The sequence below is a fragment of the Crocodylus siamensis genome, chromosome 3 (genome assembly GCF_052110815.1).
Source record: "Crocodylus siamensis isolate JL-2025a chromosome 3, ASM5211081v1, whole genome shotgun sequence".
Classification (NCBI taxonomy): Eukaryota; Metazoa; Chordata; order Crocodylia; family Crocodylidae; genus Crocodylus; species Crocodylus siamensis.
Window position 1 is genome coordinate 244,739,672 of NC_143397.1, and position 21,753 is coordinate 244,761,424.

The 21,753-nt window shown below is 44.3% G+C and overlaps 1 protein-coding gene across 3 annotated transcripts in view; it reads right to left on the minus strand.

The window, feature by feature from the left end:
* ASAP1 (ArfGAP with SH3 domain, ankyrin repeat and PH domain 1) overlaps positions 1–21,753 on the minus strand; it is a 296,405-nt gene that overhangs the window by 136,509 nt on the left and 138,143 nt on the right. For all 3 annotated transcript variants that reach the window (XM_090040654.1, XM_090040655.1, XM_090040656.1), the window contains one exon: positions 9,102–9,174. In XM_090040654.1, coding sequence (XP_089896780.1) covers positions 9,102–9,174 — 73 coding nt within the window. The remainder of the gene's footprint in view (positions 1–9,101; positions 9,175–21,753) is intronic.

A 21,753-nucleotide genomic window follows, 5' to 3' on the forward strand; every position in this document is an offset into this window, starting at 1 on the left:
ACGAGTGCCCGCATGCACCACCTTTAGCAGGATGGCGGTGCCCTCCCTGTATAAAGCACACAGAGAGTACTGGAGGAAGGAGCCACAGAAGTCAGGTCCGCACTTCACCTCGGACATCTGGAGCAGCTGGGGTGGAGACCATGCCTACCTCTCCCTCACAGGGCACTGGTACGATCAGTCAGGGCGTTGGTGGGCTCTCCTTCAACCAGAGGTGATGGATGGGTCCCCATGCAGCAAGGGAGATAACAGTGGCCATGAACCTCATGGTGCAGGGGTGGCTCGCTGGGCAGGGCAAGCTCACCCACTGGTCCATAGTCACTGACAACAGAGCCAATATGGTCAAGGTGGTGCGTGATGCCAACTTTGTTGGCACCCCCTGTGTGGCACACAATTTCCACCTTGTAGTCAAGGACACCTTGGAGGGGACAAGGTTCCTGGTGATGGCGCCGTCACTACCACTACTCATTGCAAAATGCAGGAAGGTGGCAGGCTACTTCCACCGGAGCATCAAGGGGGGCAGAATGCTGAAGGACAAACAGGCAGAGCTGAGCATCCCACAGCACAAAATCATGCTGGCTGTGGAGACTTGGTGGAACTCCACATGATGCTGGAAAGGCTGGGTCGAGCAACAGAAGGCCATCCATGAGATGATCTTGGTTGAGGAGACTGGGATCAGTGACCCCCTTAACAGAGCTGAGTGGGGTACCATCTCCCAGATCTTGTTGATCCTCAAGCTATTCCTGGAGGCCACTGGGAGCCTCAGCTCTGGTGATGCCCTCCTTAGCCAAGTGATCCCTGTAGTAAAAGGTTATTGAGAATGAAATGGGGAAGTTCCAGGGGACTGATGTTCCTAGCTGGGGCAAGCTGCTTTCACCAGAGTTGCAGGTACTGGTAAAGCAGATGAAGGAGGGCATCAAAAAACAACTGGATCCGTTGCAGTCCAATATGGTCCACATGCTGGCAGGCATGCGCAACCCGGGGGTGAAGGGGAGTGTCTGCAGCAGCAAAACCTTCGATCACTGGATGGAGATGCTGGTGAACAGTCAGGGAGGCAGAAGGGCAGAGGTGGGGGGACGTGGAAGAGGGGGATCCACTTTCCTGTGCCAGCACTCCAATCATGAGCTGATCTCCTCTACCACAGCCACTGCCAAATGTGGGCCAAAGGCATGGCTTAAATATTGGGGTCCAGAGGCACCAGACCCCACCGTCCGACAGGTAGCACAGAGGCCTCATTGGCTACTTATCTCACTGAGGATGTGGAGCTGCTGCTCTGAGACCCCCTGGCCTACTGGGCAACCCACGGCCAGGTGTGGCAGGATCCGGCCACAGTTGCCCGAGAACACCTGCCCTGTCCACCGGCCAGTGTTCCAAGCAAGAGGGTGTTCAGCATTGTTGGTGATGTTTTGACACCCCACCGCACCTCCCTGAATTCTGGTTTGGTAGAGCAGCTGGTGTTCCTCAAAGTGAACCTCCCACTGCTGGGGTTCCACCAGCTCCATGTGCAGATGGAGCAAGTGCCACCCTCTTCACTCCACACCGGGGCTGTCCTTGGAAGGTGGGCAGTTAGGGCCACCGCCCTGGGTCCCACGCTTTGGGGGGGCCCTCTGGAGCTGGGCAGAGCGGCCGCAGCGACTCCGCGCCACCAGCGCCGGCTTCACATCTAGCAGCTCACTACCCCCCGCTGCTGCTGCCGCCACTGCCAATGGCAATGGCAGCAGCTTCTTTGGGTCTGGGGCACATGGGATCAGAGTGAGGCGGCGCACTGTATGTGCTGATTTGCCCCAGGCCCCGTACCCTGCTTGGGTCGGCTCTGCTGCGCACCTATTTGCTTTTTTATTTACTTTGAGAACCTTGAGGTGCACTTTCACAGAAACCTCTGCACCCCTCAGCCTGAAACCTGTCAGGCCTCATGCCCACAAGAGAGGCTACCATCTCTGCTGTTTTCATCCCACTCTGCCTTAACACATACAAATGACACGAATTTTGCTTTCAACAGTTTGAGGTGTACTTTCACAGAAACCCCTGCACCTATCTCCTTGAAACTTGGCTGGCATCGTGCCCTCAGAAGGGGCTACCATCCCTGCTGTTTTCATCCAAATCTGCAAAAAAGTGACAAAAAGTTATAGGTATATTAGTGATTTCCCCATTACAGTCTATGGCCAAATCTCCGAATCAGCACCAAATCTCCAGATCTGAATTAAATCGGGACAGTGATTTGAACCATCGAATTGAATCACTGTCCCTCCGAACTGGTGGAATCTGAAGCAAATAATTCCTGCTTTGCACAGACCTACTATTAAGGATATTTAGCATGCTCTGTATCTTTACAGAGCAACAGAAAAAGATCTTCTAGTAACAAGAATGGAAATATCAGGGTGAAATGTTCTCAGTAATGGCAGATGACAGAACAAGAAGCAATGGGTCTCAAATTGCAGCAATGAAAGTTTAGGTTAGATATTAGTAATACCTCTCTCACCACGACAGTAGTAAAGTACTGAAATAGGTTACTTACAGAGGTTGTGGACTTTCCATCCTTGGAGATTCTTAAGACCCGACTAGACAAAGCTTTGGCTGGGATGATCTAGCTGGGAATGGCCCTGCTTTGAGCAGGGGGTTGGACGAGATGACCTTCTGAGGTCCCTTCCAGCCCTAATATTCTATAATTCTATGAACCTGGCCTTTAATATCTTCAGACAGAATCATACACACCTACGGTATTACATTCAATTTTGCTGCACTAACTTGTTTCACAGACTCTCAGAAAACTGGGAGACAGATCACTAGCATACCAAAGAATGCATTTCTTTCCTCATCAAAATCTAGCTATATTTAAAAGGACTATTTTATTTAAGTTCGCTACCAAGCTATTGCCAATATCTGAACAAATATGTTGAATAACATGACCATTGATGAAACTAAAATCTATTGGTGAAGATTAAACCATCAGATTGATATATATGCTATGGACAAAGGCCTTGATAAAATACAGAAATTAGCCTTCCTGAACAGCAGTAACGTAAAACAAGGATATTACCAAATGTGTATTAGGATAGTAAATCTTTCCAATGAAATCCAGTACTCTGGACCACATCATGACCTGTTAAACACAATACTGCTGGAACAGCGAGTCCCTGTAACTCATTGCAAAATCCTATTGCATACCAAAAGGGAGCATATTATAAGTATACCTGCATGTGCAATTCCCACCTGGAAGGGAACTGTGCTGGGACTGAGGAGCTTGAAAATGCATTCAAGCTGCTGCTGCAAATTCTCTTCCAGTCCTGCTCACAGCTTCTGAGCCCAGCCCTGGTACATCTACATTCTAACTGGACTATGTGCCCACACCACAGCCCTGGGGCAGGGGAAGTAGAAGCGGGGACGGGGAGGTGGAGGTGGAGGTGGAGAGAAGCAGCCGTGACTTGGAATTTGGTTCCAGCTCCCACTGCCCAGCCCCAGCACATGTAGGTGTACAGGCAAAGCTTTGCAGCCCGCAGGCCAGATCTGGCCTGCAGGCTGCATGTTGCCAGCCCCTCAAGCATACTGTAAAACTTTCTACCTTCGTGTATCTTTAAAAAGCAATCTCCCTTTCAGAAACCATGCAGACCAATATGATTCTGTAGAGGTCATTCTCTTCATAGGACCTACAATTTTTTCTAATAACCAAAACAAAAAAAAAATGGTCTTCTTCAAAAACCTTCAGGTCTGCACACAAAGAGCCTACAAATATATTTTTTTATAAAGAAAAAATGCCCAGTTATCTACCCCGTTTTTTTAACTATTCATTTGTTGTACTTCATGCTTCTTTTAGGTTTAAGTCTAAGCACAGGAAGGACACCCGTTTTAGATCCTGTTTAGTTAGTTTGTATAAGAAAGGTCAAGTCAGATCTCTGTCGCTTTTGAAAATTTTCTTGCTGTAATATTTATGAAAAGTTACAAGGAACAAAGAACCGCAAGATTTGGTTTGATGCAAATGGACACAAGTCATTTTTTTTTTATTTCAAATGGCTGCAGTTTTGCTAAAGACTTCTTAGAAGTTAAAAGATAGTCATTTACTCAAAATCTGTACAATTAACAATACAGGCAGGCCTCGGACTTACGACACAATTGGTTCCTGAAAACTGCGTCTTAAGTCGAAATGTAACTTGGAACAAATTTTCTCATATGAAACAATGTTATAAATGAGGGGTTCCTGAACCAAGACCTGATATCTTATTTTCATCAAAAATACCCCAGAATTTTGTACTCGATCAATTATAGTGGAGTAATCTAGCTACATTAATGTATTTATATTGTAAATAGAAATCATATTGATTTGGAAGGACTTCTTCGAGGTGACTTTGCTGGAGTTTTTGAAGGGCTCCTGGTTGGACTTTTTGAAGGGTTCTTGGTTCTCCAGAGACTTGGCTGCAGGTTTTTCTGGAGTTTTGTCTGCTTTCTTACAGAAAGTGTCCAAAGAAAGTGTCCAAGGAAGTTTGGACAGATGTTCTCCAGGGAGATGAGCAATGCAGCAGACTTGTTCGCTGGCATGGCATGATATCGAATCAAGCGTCTTAAAGTCAAAACTGACGTGATAAAGTTGAAACGGTGTCAATTTATAAATGCTGCAAGTGTGAAATGTAACTCGAAAAACCAAGTCAAGAACTGCCTGTAATGCGCTTTAATGCCACTGAAATTCAATCCACAAAGGGTAGCTGAAAAAGTACTCAAAAAAAATTCTCCACCGACTTCAAACACCATCCTCACTGAGGCAAAACAGGACAAGACATCCCCCTCAGGCCCCAGGGGAGGCTCACCTAGGCCAAGGGTTAGTGAGGAACTAGTTAAGGGAATTTCTGGAGGGACTGGATGTATTTAAATCAGCTGGTCCAGACAATCTCCACCCCAGACTGCTGAGGAAATTGGCTGAGGTCCTTGCAGGACCCCTGGCATGGCTTTATGAGCACTCGTGGTGCTCTGGTGTGGTGCCACAGGACTGGAAAAGGGCCAATGTGGCTCCCATCTTCAAAAAGGGCAAGAAGGAAGACCCGGGAAACTACAGGCCAGTTAGTCTTACCTTAATCCTGGGCAAGCTTTTTGAAAAAATTATTCTAGCGCATATCCACAAGGGGCCAGCAGGGGAGATTGCCTAGGGGCAACCAACATGGGTTCATTAGAGGCAGGTCCTGTCACACCAACCTGGTGGCCTTCTACGACCAGGTCACCAAATCCTTAGATGCTGGGGTAGCAGCGGACATAGTCTTCCTGGACTTTCGGAAGGCCTTCGACACCGTCTCTCACCCTGTTCTCATTAAGAAACTGGGGGGCTGTGCTGTCAACACCCACACAATCAATTGGGTCACCAACTGCCTGGGGGGCCGCACCCAGAGAGTGGTGGTGGATGGGTCATTTTCGGCCTGGAGGGATGTGGCCAGTGGGTTCCGCAGGGCTCGGTCCTCGAGCCCGCACTGTTCAACATCTTCATCAGTGACTTGGACAAGGGGGTAAAAAGCACCCTGTTCAAATTTGCTGATGACACTAAGATGTGGGGGGATGTGGGCATGCTATAAAAGGGAGGAATAGGCTGCAATCAGACCTAGACAGGTTACAGGGGTGGGCGGATGAGAATAGGATGGAATTCAACACCGACAAGTGCAAAGTGATGCACCTCGGGAAGAACAACCGGCACCATACCTACAGGCTGGGGAACTCCCTTCTTGTCAGTACAGAGGAGGAAAAGGATCTTGGAGTCATCATTGACTCCAAGATGAACATGGGCTGGCAGTGTGGGGAGGCAGTCAGGAAGGCCAACTGCACCCTGTCATGCATCCACAGATGCATCTCGAGCAGGTCCAAGGAGGTGATCCTCCCCCTCTATGCGGCACTGGTCAGGCCGCAGCTGGAGTACTGCGTCCAGTTCTGGGCGCCGCACTTCAAGAGGGATGTGGACAACACAGAGAGGGTCCAGAGGAGGGCCACCCGCATGATCCGGGGGCAGCAGGGCAGGCCCTACGAGGAGGCGATGGGACCTGAACCTGTTCAGCCTCCACAAGAGAAGGCTGAGGGAAGATCTAGTGCCTGTAACCAACTAGTCAGAGGGGACCAGCAGGCATTGGGGAAGTCTCTGTTCCCCCGTGCACTACCAGGAGTGACCAGGAATAACGGTCACAAGCTGGTAGAGGGTAGATTTAGGCTAGATATCAGGAGGTGCTACTTCATGGTCAGGGTAGCTAGGATCTGGAACCAACTTTCAAGAGAAGTGGTGCTGGCTCCTACCCTGAGAAGGCTGGATGAACACATTGCTGGGGTCTTTTGACCCCAGTAACCTTTCCTGCCATGGCAGGGGGTCGGGCTAGATGATCTACTCAGGTCCCTTCTGACCCTAGAAACTATGAAATTATCTAACTACACTAGAAAACCCAACGAGCTGGACAGCAAGTATAGAAAATTCTCAGGTATATTTACAAGATATTAAAGCTGACCCATTCTTTTACTAACAAGACAATATTTTTTCTGCCGATCACAGAGAGGATCTGTGACAAACCCAATCTTCTGAGCTTTTCTGATTCAGAATGTGCCAGAATCACGAGACAATTTCTTTTAAATGACATAATTTGTAGACCACCAACAGCAAAACACAGCAAGAGGAAACCATTATTTTTTGCAAATTAAGTTTTAAACATCTTGACACCATCCCATTACAGCACTACTGTTTCTGTGCAGCTACTCTCCACCATCCTCACTAGTTCCAAGGTTTCAAGAGGGTTTACTATGGATGAGAGTTAAAAGGTCAACAACATAAATCAACTGTCTCATAAATAACAATCCTAGTAAATAAGTTCTGTCTTCCGGCACACAATATGCAGCTAGTGGCTTCTCTTCGCAACATGAAAATGTCATCTAGGTCCTTGAACTAGTATATGACAAGATTTTATTGCTGCTTTTAAAACTGCTTGCAGAATTTCTCCACAGTTCAATGAGGTTTTGTTTCACTGCTGAACTGGTTCCTTTCCAAACAGGTCAGGTAGACGTACAAAGATAAAAAAAAAAAAATCACATGGAAATGGTTCTTACAGGCTTTAAGCAGCTCAAATCAGTTTGTGTCTACATTCAGTCTCTAGACACTTTATTTTCTATATATTTTCTTTGGAGGGTTTCACCTGTAACCACATGTGAGCTGGTCACCCCTTTCATTTTTGCCTCTGTATCGACCAAGTCATACAAGTGTTTTCTTATGACAGTATGAATTGCACTGTGTTGTTTTCCTTTAATTTTAGTAACACATGACCATACCTGCACAATATTCTGAAGAGGGAGCTAAAGTATTATGTTTAATTTTTTAAGGATCAAAAAAAATATACCACATTTGTTTCTCCTGGAATATTTAATGTTTAACGTGCCAAATTTTGTACAGATTCTTCATCAATTTTTTTTTTATTTTTATTTTTTAACACTGATCACTACTAGGTTTCACTCTGAGCTTTAGTTATATTTCCCTGTCCCTTAAACAACCATTTTATGAATCTTTTTAATCACACATTTCTTACCCTACATTGAACAGTAAGCTTAAATCAAAGAGCTTTAAAGAATGACTTGGCTTGCTCCAACACGTCCTTCACCATTTTCAGGTGTCTGAATTTATTTTTAAAAATTGCACAATTTCCAGAGTGTGCAATGGCATACAAGCTTTGTATTCAACTTGGCTACACAATGCATTTACATTTTTAACTATAAAGCTATTATTTAAAATGCCTCATTCAATTTAATTTTAGACCACATATTGATCCACTAAAACAGCTCACATGACATGCCACACTTCTAGACTTTGAAACCAGCTTTAATTTCAAAGCTTAGGGCTACTAACAACTGGACACTGTGGTCTGAATCAAACATTTGAAAGCTGGCAGTACAGATTTTACAGTTTGGATTCTGACAGTTCTGAAATTCAGAAAGCATGTTTAGAATGACAGGTGCTGCTCTGGAAGGTCTGCCCATCTTCAAAAATGTAGTTTTCAGTAACATTATGAAAACATGAAAGATACTTACTTTCATTCTGTCTGCCATGGTTAACTGCTTGACTGTTCCAGATCAACTCAAGGGCTAGGGAAGCGAGTGAGGGGACGATGCATATGTTGCAATGCTGAAGCAGGACGGGTAAATTACTACCACGTAAGTACCTAACACATACCATAAATTACATTTTTCCTCTCTTTTTTTTTTTTTTTTGAATAAATAGCACAACACAGTGCTCTGACAGGGAAATAGCTGCTAAACTGAGCTTGAATGAGAAACAGATGCAAATTAGGCTTCCCTGAAATTAATTTTTAAAAACAGTATAGTCCCGCACGATCAGATAGAAAATGACCAAGGCCCAAACTCTGTTCTCACAGACATCACTGGCAAAATTCCCACCAACTTGCATGGAACAAGCAGAAAGCTGTTTAAACTGTCCTTTCAACACTCACAAATTCATATTTGTGAAACGTGGTCAACAATAGGCATCTGACTTCTATTTAAATGTTACCAAAAACTACTAAGAAAGTATTTCAAAATCAAACTGGTCAACAGAGATTCCACCACGCACAGGGAACTTAAACGGCAAAACAGAATGTCAGTAACACTGCGTGATCTATTTGCCAACCAGTTCCCAGTTTCTTATACTGGTACCCAAAGTGTCTAAGTAACTCCGGTGGCACTTGCTCAAAACATAACGAGGCTAATGCTCATTATTTCAACTGGTACTGCTTTCCATAATCTAAATCTAGAGTTCAGCTCCCTGCTGACATGTCTTCTGGTCAACAGTTTTTTCCCTCTAATGGAATGAAGCTGCTGTGAAATGCTATAGCCAAAGAGGAAAATTTGTCTCGCCCAAGCAGCCAAAATCAATTCCATGAGGAGCTCTGAAAACAGTCAAGCAGTATCCCTGCAGTACACGTCTCTTCTCGGGGAATCAAGGAGCAAGGAACAACATTTTGGGAAGATACATTCCTGCTAAATTTTTATTGCTGAATGGGCAGGCCCCTATGTTTTTTGTTTTTTTAACGCATAGTAAAAAACAAAGGACATTTTTTAAATATTAAAGGACTTTTAGATGTTTTAGTAATATCATAAACCAAAACTCTTACCTTGCCCAGAATTATATATTGCTTTTACAGATTTTTTCACTTTCTGTAGTGCAGTTCTGTCTTGATCCAATGCCTGTAATAAAAGATAATGAAACTATCAGTTCTGCTTACTGAATATTAGTAAACAAGAGTAAACAGAACAATGTTATTAAGTATTTAATGAATAATTTCAAGGGCTGAAAGAACTACACATGCCCTGAGTTCAAGCTTCTGGGGAGGTTCAGACTCTAAGTGACCTTTAAGTCTGAAGGCAGAGCAGAGGGACCATGATAAAGCTATAGGACGGCTATACGATGATTACAACTTCATAAAGGGACACCATCTGCTTTCCATTATTTTTTAAATTTTCGCTTTGGAATTCACAACATTTCAAGTACTTCAGTTACCTAAATACCCTGTTAATTTATATGGCTGTAGTGTAAAAATATCCTTCCACCCATGAAAACAGATTATACAGTGAAAACGGTAAAAACAACTATAGAAAACGCTGTTACAAGCACAAGCTAAACAAGTACAATCCCAAGAAAAGTATTTTTTCTCTCATTCAGTTAAATATTGCTCTCAATTGTTAAGATAACAAGCACACCATTTTCAGAAATACTGTCCACCTGAAACAATCACAATATTACTCAAAACAAAACTGATTGCAGCAAGATAAGGTTCAACAAAGCAAAAAAAAAATTTAGGATCTGATCCTACAAACGCATATAAGTAACTTAGTGCTATTATTTAAATGAGGAAACTCTTTAGATTTCTATTACTCCAAAATAGTCTTATGAATTCTTATATTTAAGCACGCAACCCTCCACCAAGTAAATTAATTTGAAGATCCAGATAGGTCAAAGTTTGCAATTAAATTTGTGGTCCTGTTCTTTTTAATCACATAATCTGCTGAACCCATTCAGAATCTAGTGGGAGTGAAAAAAATTCATCTGAGAAAAGAGAAAAAGTCAATCTGATCTGTAGTATAACAACTTTTTGTCCCATACCTGAAACTATGCAAGGCAGCCTAGATCCATTCTTTCATATGCATAGTCACTATGCACTTGACTGTATATGTTTGATTGTATTGCATTATTCATGATGGAGAATAAATACAGAATAGAATTGTTTAACCACATTATTTGGAAGCACAAAAGGAAGTGGGAACAACTTCAGATCAATAACTCCAATGTTAGGTCAATAACAAAAGGTCAAAAAATACTTTGCCTTTTTACAATGCAAGTGGATTTGAATTTTTACGTATAATTTTGTAAAGCGACTCAACTTTTGCAATACAAAATAGCTACAGTTGAAAGATGCACAAAGCCAAGAAGCAAAAGAAATAATTTAAGCATGTTTGTGGATTAATATCCAATTCAGACCCCACTGTGTACCCAATGGTACAACATTTATTAGCATTTCAATTGAGGCTAGGTATTCAAGAACTTAAATGTGTTGCAAAGCTATTCAACTCTTATCCTACCTTCTCTTTTCATTTAACTTCCATCAAAACAATAGATCGAATCAAATTCTTGCATTTGTTCATTAAAAATTAACCTGAACTGGCTGCAGACATGCATTTGAATAATCTGGCAGAATTCTCTGAGGTTTGTTTTTCTGGTATAAAAATGTACTTAAAGAAGCCTGAACAGATGTTCAAATACTGAGCCCCAGAGGAGTAGAGAGCTTGCAGTGCTGATGCTGGGAGGGCTCTGTAAGCTCCCTGAGTCTGCATGGAGACAGATGACAGCAGTGCACATGGTCCTGACTGGCTGACCCAAATTACAGTCAGTCTGCAACTCCCAGCAGGACAATGCAGGACTGTTAAAAGGACATGTTTTGCATGGCTAAAGCAGCAGAGTCCAGAAACCAGCACTCTTACTTGAGCAGGGAAAGGACCAGGGGGGAAAGGAGGTCTGGAAGACAGTGCTGGAGTACTGTGCTATAACTATTCCCTCTCGCCTAAGAGATACTCTCCTAAGATTGATTTAACCCTGGTTTATACCAGGTTAATTTGTCTTCTGGAGTGGCCATTTTTGTCCTAGGAGAAAAAAAACCCTGAACATCTGGACACTCATGGTTTCTCCAGGGAGAGCAGGGACATGGCCTTAATGTCTGTACATAGCCACTGTACTTTTATTCACAAGTTATATGGCAGCTGTCCCCCTTCAGATTCCTTTAAGATGCCTGTCAAATTTGGACTACTTCTCAATAGATCTTAAACTACTCCCCATATTTCCTAGCAAATTTCCATGTAAAAAATACCTTCGTTTTCAACTATGAGGACAACTACTCAGAACAGATACCATGCCAGATTGGAATTTAAGCACCGAAAAGAAAAATTCTGAGAAACAGGCCCCCCTCTCGTCGTCAGCAGCAGCAATCCCTCGTGGTCGAGGATGATCACCCCACAGGTCAAGTAAAGAGTTGTAAATGAGCCCATTGATGGATAAGACTACCAATCCTAGAGCCACAGACTCTCTGGCAAATGCCACAGCTAGTGGTTAAAGGGAGGATCAGACCACAGATTTCTTGGTCTTGTTTCCTTTCCTTCCATTTCTATCATTTTTCTGCCTCCAGGATGAGAAGGTTTTCCTCAAAAGTAAGATGTACCGCCTCTCATAAGGCATCACCATGTAGCCCTTTCCTAGGCTCGTTTTTCCCAATTTGTGGTGTTAGTGCCACACTTCTTAAAAGTTCACCTTGAGGGCGCTCTTGAAGCATGTCCTTTGTCCTTAGCTGAGTCGGGAGGTTAGCAGTTGTTTCGGTAAATGTACATTGGGCATGCATGCACAGTGCTCTGTCCACCACAGCTGATGTTTATTAAATACTGGTGGTGTTAGCATCAGTGAGGACACTGGAATTTATGCAATAATCCTCCCATTTTATGCCAAGGATCTTTCGGAGGTAGCACCAGTGGTTGCGGCGTTCCTGGCTTTTCAGGTGGTCCCTGTTGGTCACCCAAGCTTCACAGCCATAGAGAAGAGTTGGGATTACTACAGCTGTACAGCAGGAGTTTTGTTCAAGTCCTGGTGTTGTGACAGTTGAACCATCCTGATGATTCAGCCTTCTGAAAGCAGAACTGATGCACTGGATCCTACGCTGGGTCTCCTTATCGATGCTGGCCTTTGAGAGACTGCTGCTGAGGTATGTAAAGTGTTCAATATCTTCCAGTTCCTGTCTCTCAATGAGGATCTTTGCTGGGGGAGTTGACTGGCCTTTGTTTTTCCGATGTTAAGGGTCAGTCCCAGGCATTGGTGTGCTTGAGAGAAGCAGGTAAGGGCCATTTGTAGGTCCTCCTCCACATCTGCAATGACAACACAATCAACAGTGGCCTCAAGTTCCACAGTTGAGGCCAAAGTAAGTTTGGTTTTGCCACAGAGGTGGGAGAGATTGAAAAGGTTCCCGTCCATCCCGTACTCAGTGCTGATACCATGTAGCAGACAGTCACGGATGAGTATTTTAATGACCACAAGAAAGATGGAAAACAAAACTGGTGCAATCATGCAAGCCCTGCTTGATGCCAGTTCAAATAGCAAAGGGCTTTGTAGTATAGCCAGTGCATAGGATGAAGGAGCTTTAGCATGGTGATAAATTTCCCTGGCAGCCCAACTTCGAGAAGATCTTCCACAGAACCTCATGGTTAACAGAGTTGAAGGCTTTGGCCAAATCAATAAATGCCACATACAGATCCTAGTGTTATTCTCGGCATTTTTCCTGGATCTGCTGGGCCTCAAAAATCATGTCTATTGTGCCTCTTGATGGTCTGAAACCACACTGAGACTCAGGGAGAATTTCCTCAGCAAGAAGGAGCAGTCAGTTCAGCAAAATTCAAATGAAGATCTTCACAGCCATGGAGAGGAGGATAGTACCTCAATAGTTTCCACAGTCAATCTCCCATTTTAAAAATGGTGACAATACTGGCTGGCATTCCTTGGGTCAGAAGGAATTTCCTCAGTGTTCCAGATTTTGAGAAATGGTGCATGGAGCTTATTGGTCATAGCTTCCCCACCTACTTTGAAGACCTCAGCTGGTACGCAATCAGGGCCAGAAGCTTTGTTGTTCTTCACCTGTCATATCACCTGGTAGGCCTCTTCAGAAGTTGGTGGACTGGCAAGTGCTTCCCTTACTGGGTGCTGCAGGATGGATTTGACAAATTTCATCAGTCACTACCAAAAGTTCCTGAACTGAGAATTGACAGTGCTTCTTTCAATGGTTTTTGATGGACTCATTGTCGTTGAAGAATGTACTGCCATCTTCAGATCCAAGCAAGATAAGCCCACGAGAGCTTGGTCCGTACACACCCTTGATTGCACTGAAGATGCTCTGCATGTCATGGCTGTCAGCAAACTGTTGCGTTTTTTTGCCTTCTCTTCCCACCATTTGTTTTTGATTTTTTGAATCTTTGTCTGGGCTTCAGCTTTAATTTATTGAAAAGTTCCCTGCTTCTGACTGAACACAGGATGGTTTTGCCAGTCACAGAAAGCTTTAGTCTTCCAATCAAGATGAGCTTTGATCTCAGCATTGTTCACGCCAACCAGTCCCAAGGGCATTGGGTGATAAAGCCAACTGATTCTGTGTGAGCGTCATGGATGGTCTCCTTTAGAGCTTGCCAATCCTTTTCAACACAAGTGTCAGCATTTTCAAAGCTAAAATTGGCAAGTTTCTTGCTGAGATATGTTTGGAGGGCTTTGCAGTATCTAGGGATTTGAAGGCATTTGCTGTACTGATTTGGATTGTTTTCGATGTTTCAGTGCAACCAATGAACATGACTGACCTCACTAAGTGATGATCAGTCCAGCAGTTACTGGCTCCTCTCATAACATGTGTGTTATACATGTTACATGTATTTAAACTGGCCACATGTGCAAAGTACAAAGTGACAGAGCTCTGAGCTGTGGGGGTGCATCATGCTCTGCTGCAGCCGGGAGCACCACAGCTGATGGGACTCAGCCACAGCAGCATACAGGGCACCATCTGGGAGCCTGGTCAGCTGCAGGACTTGCAGCCAAGGGAGCTTGCATCTTGACAGTGAAAGGTAAGTCTGGAATGATTATCCATGGCTCCCTCTGCACCAATAAGGAGTGATAGGATCTGATACTGGATCCCACAATCACACCTCCTGCCATGAATGTCTGCCATGGTAGCAGATGTGGTTGCGTGGCTCATATATCGGATCATATCATGCCATTACCTGCACATTTATAGGGGCTCATATAAATATTAATGACGAAAACATTTTCAGTGAAATTTTCAGAGTTCTAAAACTGAGCCAAAGGACTGAAAAAGAAACAAAGCTTCAAGGAAAATTCTAGGTATGCTTGAAAAGCCAGTTTAATTTGGAAATGCACTGCAGAATAAAAGATCTTCACAGCAAAAGCTAATTAGAAAACTAGACAAAATGCATTCACTGCTGACAGAGATGGGTTTGCATTATCTAAATCAGGGCTATTGATTCACAGATGCTAGGGTCGGAAGGGACCTCAACAGATCATCAAGTCTGACCCCCAGCCATGGACAGGAAAGAGTACTGGGTCAGATGACCCCAGCCAGATGCCTATCCAGCCTTCTCTTAAAGACCCCCAGGGTAGGGGAGAACACCACCTCCCTTGGAAACCCATTCCAAATTTTGGCCACCCTTACAGTGAACAAGTTTTTCCTGATATCTAGCCTAAATCTCCACTCTGTTAGTTTGCGACCATTGTTCCTTGTTACCCCCAAGAGGCGCCCTGGTGAACAGAGCATCTATGATCCCTTGCTGCATCCCCCTAATGAATTTATAGGCGGTCACAAGATCACCGCTCAGCCTTCTCTCACGGAAGCTGAAGAGGTCCAAGTCCCTCAGTCACTCCACACAGGGTAAGACCCTAAGCATACAAGTGGCCCTCTTCTAGATCCTCTCGAGTTTATCAACATTCTTCTTGAAGTATGGCGCCCAGAACTGGATGCAGTACTCCAGCTGTGGTCTGACCAACGCCACAGAGGGGAAGTATCACCTCCCTGGATCTATTTTCATAGACATTTCATAGACATTAGGGCTGGAAGGGACCTCGGGAGATCGAGTCCAGCCCCCTGCCCAAAGGGCAGGAAGTCAGCTGGGCTCATAGGATCCCAGCAAGATAAGCATCCAATTTACTCTTGAAGGTGTTCAATGTAGGTGCTTGAACCACCCCCGCTGGCAGACTGTTCCAGACCTTGGGGGCTCGGACAGTAAAGAAATTCTTCCTTATGTCCAGCCTGAAACGGTCTTGTAGTAGTTTGTGACCGTTTGACCTCGTCATCCCTTGGGGCGCTCTGGTAAACAAACGTTCCCCCAGATCCTGGTGGTCACCCCTGAGAAACTTATAGGTGGCCATCAGATCACCCCGAGCCTGTGCTTTTCCAGGCTAAAGAGTCCCATGGCTCTCAGCCTGTCATCGTAAGATCTGTTTTCCTGACCTCTGATCATGCGCGTGGCTCTCCTCTGGACTCTCTCAAGCTTCTCCACATCCTTTTTGAATTGTGGAGCCCAAAACTGGATGCAGTACTCCAGCTGCAGCCTCACCAAGGCCAAGTACAAGGGGAGAATGATGTCCCGGGATTTGCTTGAGAAGCATCTATGGATGCAAGCCAGCGTTTTGCTCGCTTTACTAGCCGCAGCATCGCATTGCAGGCTCATGTTCATCTTGTGGTCAATGATGACCCCCAAGTCTCTTTCTTCTGTAGTGCTAACCAACGTAGCACTGCCGAGCCTATAAGGGAGCTGCAGGTTTTTCCTCCCAAGGTGGAGAACCTTGCATTTTTCGGTGTTAAACACCATCAGGTTCTCGTCTGCCCATTTGCTGACCTTGTCCAGGTCAGCCTGGATCACCCGCCTGTCCTCTGGCGTGGATGCTTTGCCCCAAAGTTTGGTGTCATTGGCGAACTTGGCCAGCCCACTCCTGACTCCACTGTCCACATCATTAATGAAGATGTTGAACAAGATGGGTCCCCGGACAGAGCCTTGACGGACCCCACTGGTCACAGGGCACCACAATGAGTGACTGCCATCAATCACAACCCTCTGGGTCCGACCACGGAGCCAATTTCCCAGCCAGCGGATCGTGGTGGAGCCAAGGCCACAACTGGCCAGTTTGGCCAAGAGGTGATCATGGGATACCAGATCAAAAGCTTTTTTGAAGTCAAGATATATGACATCAACCTCTTCTCCCCTGTCCAGGTGATAGGTCACCTAGTCATAGAAGGAAATGAAATTGGTCAAACAAGACCTACCCGCAACAAACCTGTGCTGGCTGTCCCTTAGGATGTTAGCCTGGGCCAGTCCCTCAAGGATGGCCTCCTTAATAAACTTTTCTAGGATCTTCCCCAGGATAGAAGTCAGGCTAATGGGCCTGCAGTTAGCCGGATCCACTCTCCTCCCTTTTTTGAAGATCGGCACCACATTGGCCTTCTTCCAGTCTTCAGGCACTACACTGGAGTGCCAGGAGTTTTCAAAGATCCGTGCCAGGGGCTGGGCTATGACACTCGCCAGCTCCTTGAGTACCCTGGGGTGCAAATTGTCAGGGCCAGCTGACTTGAAGGTATCCAGCTTCTCAAGGTGTTCCTTCACGAGGTCAGCATTTATGGAGGGTAGGGGATCCCCCTCACCCAGATTTCCCTGTCCCATAGCAGGCATGGGTGTCCCATGGGACTGATGAAAGACTGACACAAAAGTACCTATTTAATAGGTTGGCTTTTTCCTGGGCGTCAGTTGCCCCATGTGGTTTAGCAGGGGTCCAACATTGCCCTTGCTTTTCCTCCGGCTCTCCACATATCTGAAAAAGGACTTTTTGTTGTCCTTGATGCTTGAAGCTAGTTGGAGTTCAGTTGCAGCCTTGGCTTTCCTGGTTTGCTCCCTGCAGGGCCGGACCAGCGCGGAGTAATCCTCCTTGGAGGTGAATCCCGTCCTCCATCCTTTGTAGGCTTTCCTTTTTAGCCACAGGAGGTCCGCTAGGTCCCTGGAGAGCCAGGGGGGCTGCTGTGCCTTCTTGCTGCCTTTCCTCCGTGTTGGGATAGATTTAGCTTGTGCATTGAGGATTGCTTCCTTGAGAAGCAACCACTCTTCTTGAACTCCCATCTCCCTGGGGTCATGGTCCCTGAGGGCCTCACTGACTAGCCTCTTGAGCTTGTCAAAGTCGGCTTTTCTGAAGTCAAGGACTTCTGTGTTGCTGACTGACTTGCCAGCTTTATGGCAGATGGTGAAGGTGATCAGCTCGTGGTCGCTGTCACCCAGCTTCCCATCGATCACTAGGTCGCCGATTAGGTCGTCCCCCGTAGCCAGTACCAGGTCGAGCAGCGCTTTGCCTCTCGTTGGCCCATAGACTTCGAGTCAGGTAGAGGTCATCCACGCACGAGAGAAAGCTTTGCGACCGCTCAGATTTAGCTGAGTGATCTTCCCAGGAGATGTCCGGGTAATTGAAGTCACAATTTTTTTGTCACATATCTGCTGATGCATGATAGTGTGGTTAGCTTTGCTGATGATTTCATCACACTGACAACTCATGTTCATCTTGGAGTCCACTATGACTCCAAGATCCCTTTCTGCTTCTGCGCTGCTGAGAGGGTCACTTCCCAGCCAGTAGGTGTGCTGGATATTTTTGCACCCTAGGTGCAGCACTCTGCACTTGTCCTTGTTGTTCTGCATCCTAGTGTGTACTGCCCACTTTTCTAACCTGTCCTGGTCTGCCTGCAATCGTTCCCTACCCTCCGGAGTGTGCGCTTCACCGCACAATTTAGTACCATATACACACTCTGACAGAGTACACTTTACACCCACAACCAAGTCACTGATGAAGTTATTGAAGAGTACGGGTCCAAGGACTGAACCCTGCAGGACCCCACTCCACTACCCACATCCTTCCACGTTGATACCGACCCATTTACTACCACTCTCTGGGTGCAACCGCTAAGCCAATTTGCCACCCACCGGACCACGTAAGCATCTATAAATCACAGCCTCTTACTTCATTTATGAGAATGGGATGAGATACCATATCAAAAGCCTTGCTTAAGTCCAAGAAAACAACATCCACCTCTACCTCCTGTGTCTAAGCATTTTGTGACACTGTCATAAAATGAAGCCAGATTGGTCAGGCATGAGCTACCTGGTATGAATTCATGTTCATTTCCTTGCTGCATTATTTTTCCCGCTGGACTCCCACAGATACGATCCTTCACAACCTTTTCAAAGACCCTTCCAAGGATGGAGGTGAGACTGACTTGGCCTATAATTACTTGGATCCTCCTTCCTCCCCTTCTTGAAAACAGCAACATACACAGGATAGCACCCGCTGCCTCCAGGAACTCATGATGTAAATCAAATTGACACCACAATTCTGTTTTGTACTATTATAAATAAAGCATGATCTCCACTTCAGCAAATCCTGCCTACTCCAAAATATTCCACATATATTTATTCAGGGTAAGGTGTACAACACCCTGTACAACAGTGTCTCAATCCTATTTAAGTTTCTGAGTGGTATAAAAATAATTATCCTGCCTTTGCTAAACATTTTCTAGACAGACAGCCTTTTGTCCAAATGCCTTAAACTCTCATTACAGCATCTCTGTTATGATAAGAATTTAAGAATGATGTAGAGCTATAAATCTTCCTTAAAAGCAAAAAAGTACAACCATGTTGCACTGAAGATTCAGCACAACTTCTGCTCCAAAGTACTGTCTTTGGAATAGGCCCCCAAGGAGAAAGGAAGAGTTTTAATTTCTCCTGCTAGATTGAGTTTTGCTTGTTTTTGCCTGGTTGGTAATTTTTCAACCAATACCTGTATTTTACAGACAAATTCAGATTTTTTTTTTCTATAAGGTATAAATATTAAAAATATGAAGTTCCAAATGAGAGCTCTATATTAATAAAAGCTGTGATGTTTTCAATGTACAAGTTTGTCATATTCTATAGAAGCTTTCAGTGCTTTTGAAATTAGTGCCTAAATATTGCTGGATTCACAGAAGGTGAAACACACTAAATACCTCAAAATGACATATAGTCCACGATTTCATACCTCAGAACTGAAGTTTAAAGCAAAAGCAAGGCAATAGGAACTGCCCTTCCTGCCGCACCAGGCTCCCGGCGCCTTTTAAGAACGTTGCAGACAGAGACAATTAAATACATGACAATCAAGAAAGTCATGCAAATAAGTCCCAAGAAAATGCTGCTGTGAAAAGACTATTAGCTGCACAATGCCATCAAGAAAGTTGCCATTCTTGATAGGCAATTTGCTAGTAGGTAAATAAAGGTATTTATTTAGCAGCTGAACTCAAAAAATACCAGAACTCTTATCTTGATCTGGAAAGGGCGACCCAATTTTTACCAAATGTTTTTTAAACCCTTCCTTAGAAGAAATATATCAATGAACTAAAAATGTTGCTGAGTCATTTTTTTCTGTATATTAACCAACATTCATATAGCAAGTGGCAACAGTTTTTCTGTGCAAAACTTATGACCGTCTTTCAGCATCTTCTATTCATAAGCATTTTGTGTGAGCGTAGCATGATAGTAAATACATACGCTTTACACTGATTGACATGGGTTCTCTAGGACAAAAGATCAATCATCTCCACTGCTACCTTTATATTTTTTGAATTATCATGCACAGAATCATGTTTTTTCTTGAGAATGAGCACTGACATTGAAAATAATCAGGGATAGGAAAAAAAACAAAGGAAGAAATATAACCAAGCACTTTTACTATACATCAGGATTTGGCAACTTTACTGGACCAAGTGCCAAAACCACCCCCAACCTTGACTAGTAAGATGTTGGTGTGCCAGGGGCAGGCACTAGGGGAGCCGCAGGGGGCCGATCCTTGTTGTGGCAGCATAGCCCCAGCCCCTTCCCTGCCGTCTGCCCCGAGGCATGCATGGCAAGGAAAATACCTTTATGTGCCATGCATGCCAAAAGGTAGCTGACCCCTGCTGTACATCATCTGGAATACAAGTAGTCCCAGCATACTGAGAGTAGGCAGCAACAAGAGAGACAATGACCTTTCTTGTGGGTGTTTTGTTTTGTTTTTTTGCTATTCCTATACACATTCCTGCACGCACTTATTTCTTCACAGTCTTTTCACATTGTGACTGATATCTCCTCCAACAAGAAACAAGCAAGGAACTAAAACATGTGAAGAATTCCTTACACTGCAAAAGCCTTTTTTTTTTTTAAAAGGGTCTTTCAAAATATACCATTAAACAGCAATTTCTATTCAAGTCCTATTAGCAATACTCTACCAATTTTAGCTACCTACAATTTCCACCACAGACACCATACAAAAATAGTTATGGAACTTCTGCAAGGGAAATAAAGGGCACCAAGCAACAGAGCACGTATTAATAATACAAAAACCCTGTTGCATAATTTTATTCTAAAAGGATTACAGGAAATTTACTGAATTGAATTAAGAGATCCTGAAATCCAGGAGCTTCATGCTGATATGGGCTAGAACTGGATACCATGAAGAGAGAAGCAAGCAACTAGTAAAAGGAACTACATGGGTTGATGTGGTTCCTGTCACAAGATCAATGTTCTCCGCTGTTACTATTTTTTTTGTCACTCATGAATGGGATATATACATCTTAGATGCTGTTATTATTTTCCAGGAGACCAGTGATATTGAGAATAAAGAGCAGTGTGTGGTATGCTGCAACATACACCCATCTCTATGGGAAATTTCTTAACTTACATCAGCTAGTAGCTGGCTTACACTGGAATATGGCTATCACATGTTTATATCACTTAGGAGAGGATTAAAAACATGATTTCAGCTAATGAAGGAAAAGCGCAGGCTCAGAGGGGACCTGGTGGCTGCCTGTAAGTACATCAGGGGGGTGCAACAGGATCTGGGGGAACACCTGTTCACCAGAGCACCCCAAGGGATGACAAGGTCAAATGATCACAAACTCCTCCAACACTGTTTCAAAAGCTGGACATAAGGAAGAACTTCTTTACTGACCAAGCCCCCGAGGCCTGGAATCAGACTGCCTCCAGAGGTAGTGCAAGCATCTACTCTAGACTCCTTTAAGAGGCAACTGGATGTATATCTTGCTGGGATCCTGTGACCCCAGCAGACTTCCTGCCCTTGAGGCAGGGGGCTAAACTCGATGATCTTCCAAGGTCCCATCCAGCCCTAATGTCTTTGAAATCTAGGCGGCCGTTTATGTTTACATAAATATAGAAGTACAATAATGGGACTTTATTATGACGGTATCCCCTTGTGCTTTATCTTGTGTCTTATTTACAAATTAATTTTATTTATAACCCAGTGCACAAAATGTGCCTGATAACTGACATTAACATTCAACACTAAGCTACACACTATTCTGCTGTCTTATTCAATGCATATTGCCTATATTGATTCGTTGTTAGACCACCTAATGATATCTCATCATTCTACATCTACCTGCATTCCCATTGTTTTATCAAACTATTTGGAGTTCTCTTTGAATTTGATTGCTATGTTTTTCTTTTTACCCACACATTTTCCCCGTTTACTCTGCCACAAAATGTCAGCATCATCTCCAAACTTGGAAAGCTTCTTTTCAGTTTACTCAGTCAATACATTTCATACCAATCAAAGAATTATAAAAATGTGCAGCACTTTAAATACTCCAGAAGGCTTACCTTACTTGGTATGGTAACGAATTT